Here is a 6748-nt window from a genome sequence, read left to right as displayed (position 1 = left end):
ATATATATATATACAAGCTGGGTCCCGTTTCGATGAAATGAATGATCGGTGCTTTAATATCAACTAAAAGTCATAGGCCTACTATTACACTCTATGCTACTGGAATGGGGAAATAAATCTTGAGCGATGCTAAACAATTAGAAGGTCTTGTTCTATACTCTCAAAACAAAATCCGCCTCGCGAAATATCACTTCCGGATTTTCTCAAATTAAAGAGACAGAAGCGTTGGCCTACAAAAGCGATCGGCGAAATAAAGAAATTTAGCTTTTGCAGCAAAACTGTCTCAAAACTGAAAAAACCAAGGGCGTCATGATCTGGAGAATATTTAAAAGAATTTTTTGGCGAAAACCGCATGTCGATCGATGCTGCCATTAAAAAGCCTTTTGAATAGCAAAATTCGGCCACCACAAATAGAGAATAGATTTGGCAACTTGGTAACACATGTGGCATTTTCCCCATAAAGCTAAAACAGCTACAGAGTTGAAAGTTTGGGATGTACCTGCAAAAAGATAGATCTAATAGGTCCCCAAGACGGAGCCCGATTTTTGATTTATTCATTTCCTGAATTTAGAAAAATATATTTGACAAAAGTTCACGTCCTTCTTTGACCTTTGTGATTATTCCACTGAGAAACGAAACAAATCTGCGTAGCTGTCCTTCACAGCAGAAGTGCCGGAAGTGATATTTTGTGAGGCGCATTTTGTTTTGAGAGAATATATCTAGATCAAGACCGTCTAATTTTTTGCATCTCTCAAGATTTATTGCTCCATTCCAGTAGAGTGTAAATATAGTAGGTCAATGACTTTTAGTTGATGTCAATGCACCGATCATTTCTTTCACCGAAAGGGGGCCCAGCAAGTATAAGATAAGATAAGGTAAGATTATACTTTATTATCCTAGAGAGATATTTTTCCTGGCTGTACAGGACCGTAAAAAACATTGCAGGCATACATAAAAATTTTAATTATACATTAATCTCATTAAAATTCATTACGGAAAGAGAAGTAAAGCTGACAAAATGTACAAATCACATCAGATGCATCATTCAACCACATGCAGGAATTTACTTACAAGACCTTTAGAGTTATATACAGATACCTACTCGAAAGAACAACACACATCTTTGCTTATTCTGACAATTTTATTTTATTTTTTGTTTGTTTTGGTGTTTTACGGCGCTCACAACAGCATAAGGTCTCGAGCGCACGGGACACATTAACTTTTTCAGTAGGTAGGGAATTATATGACCTTGTGCAGTTCCGGGAGCCGAAAAACATCAACCCCCTCCCACCCCCCCAAAAAAAAAACGAAAACAAAAACAAACAAAAAACAAACAAACAACAACAACAACAACAACAAACAAACAAAACAAAACCAAACAAAAAACCCAGACGATCTGGGACACTCACCGATTTGTCAGAGTATGAATCATGTCTGTATGAACGATTTGTCAGAGTATGAATCATGTCTGTATGAACGATTTGTCAGAGTATGAACCATGTCTGTATGAACGATTTGTCAGAGTATGAATCATGTCTGTATGAACGATTTGTCAGAGTATGAATCATGTCTGTATGAACGATTTGTCAGAGTATGAACCATGTCTGTATGAACGATTTGTCAGAGTATGAATCATGTCTGTATGAACGATTTGTCAGAGTATGAACCATGTCTGTATGAACGATTTGTCAGAGTATGAACCATGTCTGTATGAACGATTTGTCAGAGTATGAACCATGTCTGTATGAACGATTTGTCAGAGTATGAACCATGTCTGTATGAACGATTTGTCAGAGTATGAACCATGTCTGTATGAACGATTTGTCAGAGTATGACCCATGTCTGTATGAACGATTTGTCAGAGTATGAACCATGTCTGTATGAACGATTTGTCAGAGTATGAACCATGTCTGTATGAACGATTTGTCAGAGTATGAACCATGTTTGTATGAACGATTTGTCAGAGTATGAACCATGTTTGTATGAAAAGTTAGTTTTAGTAAGACTTTTACGGCACTCGCAACACAATAAGGTCATATAAGTGCCGAAGTTCAGAGGTGTTACAAGAGAGTAACAAACACAAAAAAGAAGGAGGGGAGATAAAAACAATAGATGTGTGATAGGAAAGAAGAAGCAAGCAACACCAGAACACCCGCCAACCACCCACACGTCTGTATGACACTCACCGATTTATTTGAGAATGACGATTCTCGTTCTAATGCACAGTAGAATTGTAAATGGGCTGATCCAACAATGCCACGCTCATAACTGTGCCTGATCTACAACAGGGAACTGCTGCTTTTTCTTTCCTAATCCCTACTATCATCATTTTCCTCTACTTCTTTTGTTTGTTCCGCTATTTCCTGGGTGCCTTGATAGTCGAAGCAGACTTTGTGCTGTTGAGGCTAGAGAGGTGAGCAGAGTAAGTCTGATTCCCTGTAAGGACTTCTCTGCTGACACCCACCCCTTGGCGCTCATATGACCTTATGCAGTTGCGAGCGCCATAAAACCTTGCTAAAACAAAAGACCACTCACCGATTTGTTTGAGAATGACCCACGTTTGTATGACCTCCGTGACGCGTATCCGGAAAGTGTGGATCTTGCCCAGAGCGGAAGTGGAGTTGGCTTCCGCCACGCCCACTGGGTTGAATTTGGTCACGTGAGCAAACGTGGAGTTGGTGGACTGGGAGGGAGAGAACATTAATGTAATAATAATAATAATAATAATAATAATAATAATAATAATAATAATAATAGTTATAATAATAATTATAATAATAATATTAAGAATAACAACAACGATAATAATAATAATAATAATAATAATAATAATAATAATAATAATATTAATAATAATAATAATAATAATAACAATAATAATAATAATAATAGTAATAATAATAATAATAACAATAATAATAATAGTAGTAATAATAATAATAATAATAGCAGGATAGATTAAAAAGCTTCCAAACAGAATGTATGCGAAAAATTTTACTAATAAAATGGAATAAATTCATTACAAATAATGAAGTGTTGTAAAGAGCTGGAATTGAAGATATCAACACGACCATAAAAAGGAGAAGATGGAGATATCTGGGACATGTTCTTAGAATACCAAAGACAAGATTGTCCTATCAGACATGGTATTGGAAGACAACTGGGAAAAAGAAAACGGGGAAGACCAATTGGAACCTATAGAGGCACAATGAGAGATGAAGCATTCACCCAGGGCCTGGATGTGCCGAAATTGGAGGATGTGGCCAGGGACATACATATATGTATACATATAAACATACATATATACACGTACATAATATCCATATTTAATATATACATGTACATACATATCCATGTATTCATGTACTTATATACACATACATACATGATCATACACACATGTACACATCTAGATCTACCTGTATTGTTGATATTCTATCTAGATATTTACCTGTATTGTTGCTAGTTTTAGTTTTCGTAAGAGTTTTACGGCATTTGCAACACAATAAGGTCACATAAGAGCCGAAGATTAGAGGTGTTACAGGGGAGTAACAAATACAAAAAAGAAGGAGAAGCGATCAGGACGATAGATGTTTGATAGGAAAGAAGGTGCAAACCACACCAGAGCACCCGCCAACCACCCACTTATTGTTGATATTCTGTCCAGATATTTACCTGTATTGTCGATATTCTGTCCAGATGTACAAGCTCCGACACAGATGTACACATCCAGATTTTCCTGTATTTTCGATATTCTGTCCAGATTTACAAGCTCATACACATATGTACACATCCAGATTTACCTGTATTGTTGCTAATCTGTCCAGACTTACCTGTATTGTCGAGAAGGCTGCCTGCTCTGTGAGGACCTCCACCACCGTGGACGCGGGGAAGATGTCGCTGGGGTGGTCGTGGGAGCCGGACACCAGACGGAACCTAGGCGGTACAGACAGTGGAACATGTGAAATGGTATGGGTTTAACGCCCCTATCAACACTATTAGGTTATTTAAGAGTTGGGGCCTCCGAGTTTAACGTCTGTTTTCGAAAGGACCGAGCCAAGTGGGACATTCGGGTAAAGTGTCTTTTCCAAGGACACAACGCCGGACCGAACTGAGGCTCGAACCCCCAAACCTGCAATCTCACGATTACGGCTTCTGTAGCCTAACCACTAGGCTCCAGATGCCACTGTAGAGAGAGTGGACATGACTGGTCAATGTTGGCAGTGTTTAGGGGAGAGTTTTACGGCACTTGCAACACAATAAGGTCATATGGTCGCTTTTGAGGACAAACTGGCTAACCCAGATTTCGTGGCTTTCCAGAAATCTTGATCAACACCAAAAGTGGGATTTGCCCTTCATACTATAGGTGGAGTTTGGTTTCTTTGGTGTGTATATTTGTTTGGTTATAGAGAAAACTCTCCTTGTATTTTAAAGAAAACGAACAAGGGTCCAAAAACGTCACGTGTGTGTGTGTGTGTTTGTGTGTGTTGGTGAATGTGTTCGTGAGTGTACTTTCATGCGTGTGTTTGTGTGTGGGTGTGTGTGCGTGTGTGTGTGTGTGTGTGTGTGTGTGTGTGTGTGTGTGTACATGTGAATGAGTGTGTGGGGGTGTGAGTGAGAGAGAGAGAGAGAGAGAGGGAGAGGGAGAGAGAGAGAGAGGGAGAGGGAGAGAGAGAGAGAGAGAGAGAGAGAGAGAGAGAGAGAGAGAGAGAGAGAGAGAGAGAGAGAGAGAGAGAGAGAGCAGTTACAAATAGGCTTTGGTGAGAAATCCCCTCTCTCTTCAACCCCCAAGTTCCATCATATTTTTTAAAAGAGCGTACAACTCACCCTATAGAAATCAATAAGAGAGAAAATCAATTCAAACCTCGATAGTATCAGTATCACATCAAGGTGGAATCAGGCACTCGTCAGTTTTTGGGGCATAGTATGGAATTATTAGCATTACTTCAAAGCTTGCGCTCGTCTCCAAAGCGGAAAGTTCGAGTCTCGGTTCGGACACGGATTTTTTTTGCCCCCTCCTGCCCACCCAGCAGTAATGGGTACCTGACTTCAGGTTGGGGAAGTAAAGGCGGCGTGGAAAGGAACTGCCCACCCAGCAGTAATGGGTACCTGACTTCAGGTTGGGGAAGTAAAGGCGGCGTGGAAAGGAACTGCCCACCCAGCAGTAATGGGTACCTGACTTCGAGTTGGGGAAGTAAAGGCGGCGTGGAAAGGAACTGGCCACCCTACCACAATATGCTGAAGGAAGTTGTCTCACTAACAAGGCAATCCCCAATGTCCGGATCGGATGCAGGAACAACTTTGCTTTTAATATGGAATAATTAGCGTTACCTTAAAGCTTGATCGTTTGTCTTGCTTTAGATGAAAAACCCCCAAAACTATCCATTTTATTTTGTCGAAGTCGAGAGATTTGCGATGTAAGGAGATGGGGGTCTCGTGGTTGAAAAGGTAAAATTAGGGAGGAAATTACCACCAAAGTGTGGTTGATGACTTCCAAAGCATGAGTCTTAGTGTCCTTGGAAATTACAAATTTGGTTGTTTCTTTGTTGTTGTTGTTGTTGCTGCTGCTGCTGCTGTTGTTGTTGTTGTTGTTGCTGTTGTTGTTGTTTCTTTGTTGTTGTTGTTGCTGTTGTTGTTGTTGGGTTTTTTTGTTTCTTTGTTGACGTTGTTGTTGTTGGTGGTGGTGGTTTTGGGGTTTTTTGGTAGTTTTTTTTTGGTATGACTTTGATCAACGATTTTCAGAAACGTCCACTAAAATGGGTATAATAGGTATTTTAAAAAAAGAAGAAAATAAACAAATTCCATAAAACTGTCCAATAGATCGTCAGCAAAATCCACACAGAAATGTGTTGGTCTTTTAAATGGGCATAATAGGTGTCAAGCCTCCCCCCCCCCTCCCCTTTCCCAAGAAAAAAAAAGAAAAAAAAATTCCATAAAACTGTGCAATAGGCAGAAAAATTGTCGGTTTCTTCAATTTCATCATTCTGTCGAGCGCCAGCATTCAGTACGGTGTCACATTGTGTATCGTCTCATAGACACCGCTTTTGTGTGTGTGTGTGGGAGGGGGAGAAGGAGGGCGTCAACTGCAGTAGGCTCATACTCGATTCTTTATCGTCATCGTCACAGACAGTATTACGTATCCATTATTTATTTACGAAACGCTTCTCAGGCCATTGACTCGCGACACACACACACACACACACACACACACACACACACACACACACACACACACACACACACACACACACACAGAGAGAAAAAATAATCCGTGTCGCTTCGAAACTTGCAACAAAAGATAAGGTTCTACTGTAGTTATGCAAGCTTCAGGGCAAGAAGAGGGATCGAGATAATAAGATCAGGGCAATAATGCATTCCCTACTCAGCCTGAACCCGTTCCCCAGAAGAATTATTCACGATTAATTAACGCGCGGTCAAAAATCGATGGCATCTGTAGATAATAATATTAAACAACAGTGTGGTCTGTTTGCTCTCATATTGTGATCTCCGCGTCCGTAAAAATTCTAATCTCTCTTTTTAGTTTCTGAAAATAATTGTAAAACGATGTGATACTGAATTTTGTTTTATTGTTGTAACCAAGACTAAAATGGTACTACACGTTAAGTAGAAACGACAATTTTCTTTGAACGTATTTCACTGTATAACTAATGAAGAACAAATCTCACAATTAATGAAGTACTAATTTCGTAGAAGCAAATTTTTTCAAATAGATCTTGCTAAAAATAAT

At 39.5% G+C, this 6748-nt stretch overlaps 1 protein-coding gene across 1 annotated transcript in view; it reads right to left on the bottom strand.

Moving 5' to 3' along the window:
* LOC106012935 (alpha-1,3-mannosyl-glycoprotein 4-beta-N-acetylglucosaminyltransferase A) overlaps positions 1–6748 on the bottom strand; it is a gene marked incomplete at its 5' end in the record, with an annotated part of 19725 nt that overhangs the window by 458 nt on the left and 12519 nt on the right. The window contains 2 exon segments of the mRNA XM_013087314.2: positions 2536–2683; positions 3834–3936. Coding sequence (XP_012942768.1) covers positions 2536–2683; positions 3834–3936 — 251 coding nt within the window.

The sequence above is a fragment of the Aplysia californica genome, unplaced genomic scaffold, assembly GCF_000002075.1.
Source record: "Aplysia californica isolate F4 #8 unplaced genomic scaffold, AplCal3.0 scaffold00572, whole genome shotgun sequence".
Lineage (NCBI taxonomy): Eukaryota > Metazoa > Mollusca > Gastropoda > Aplysiida > Aplysiidae > Aplysia > Aplysia californica.
This window is presented reverse-complemented; position numbering and strand designations above follow the sequence as displayed.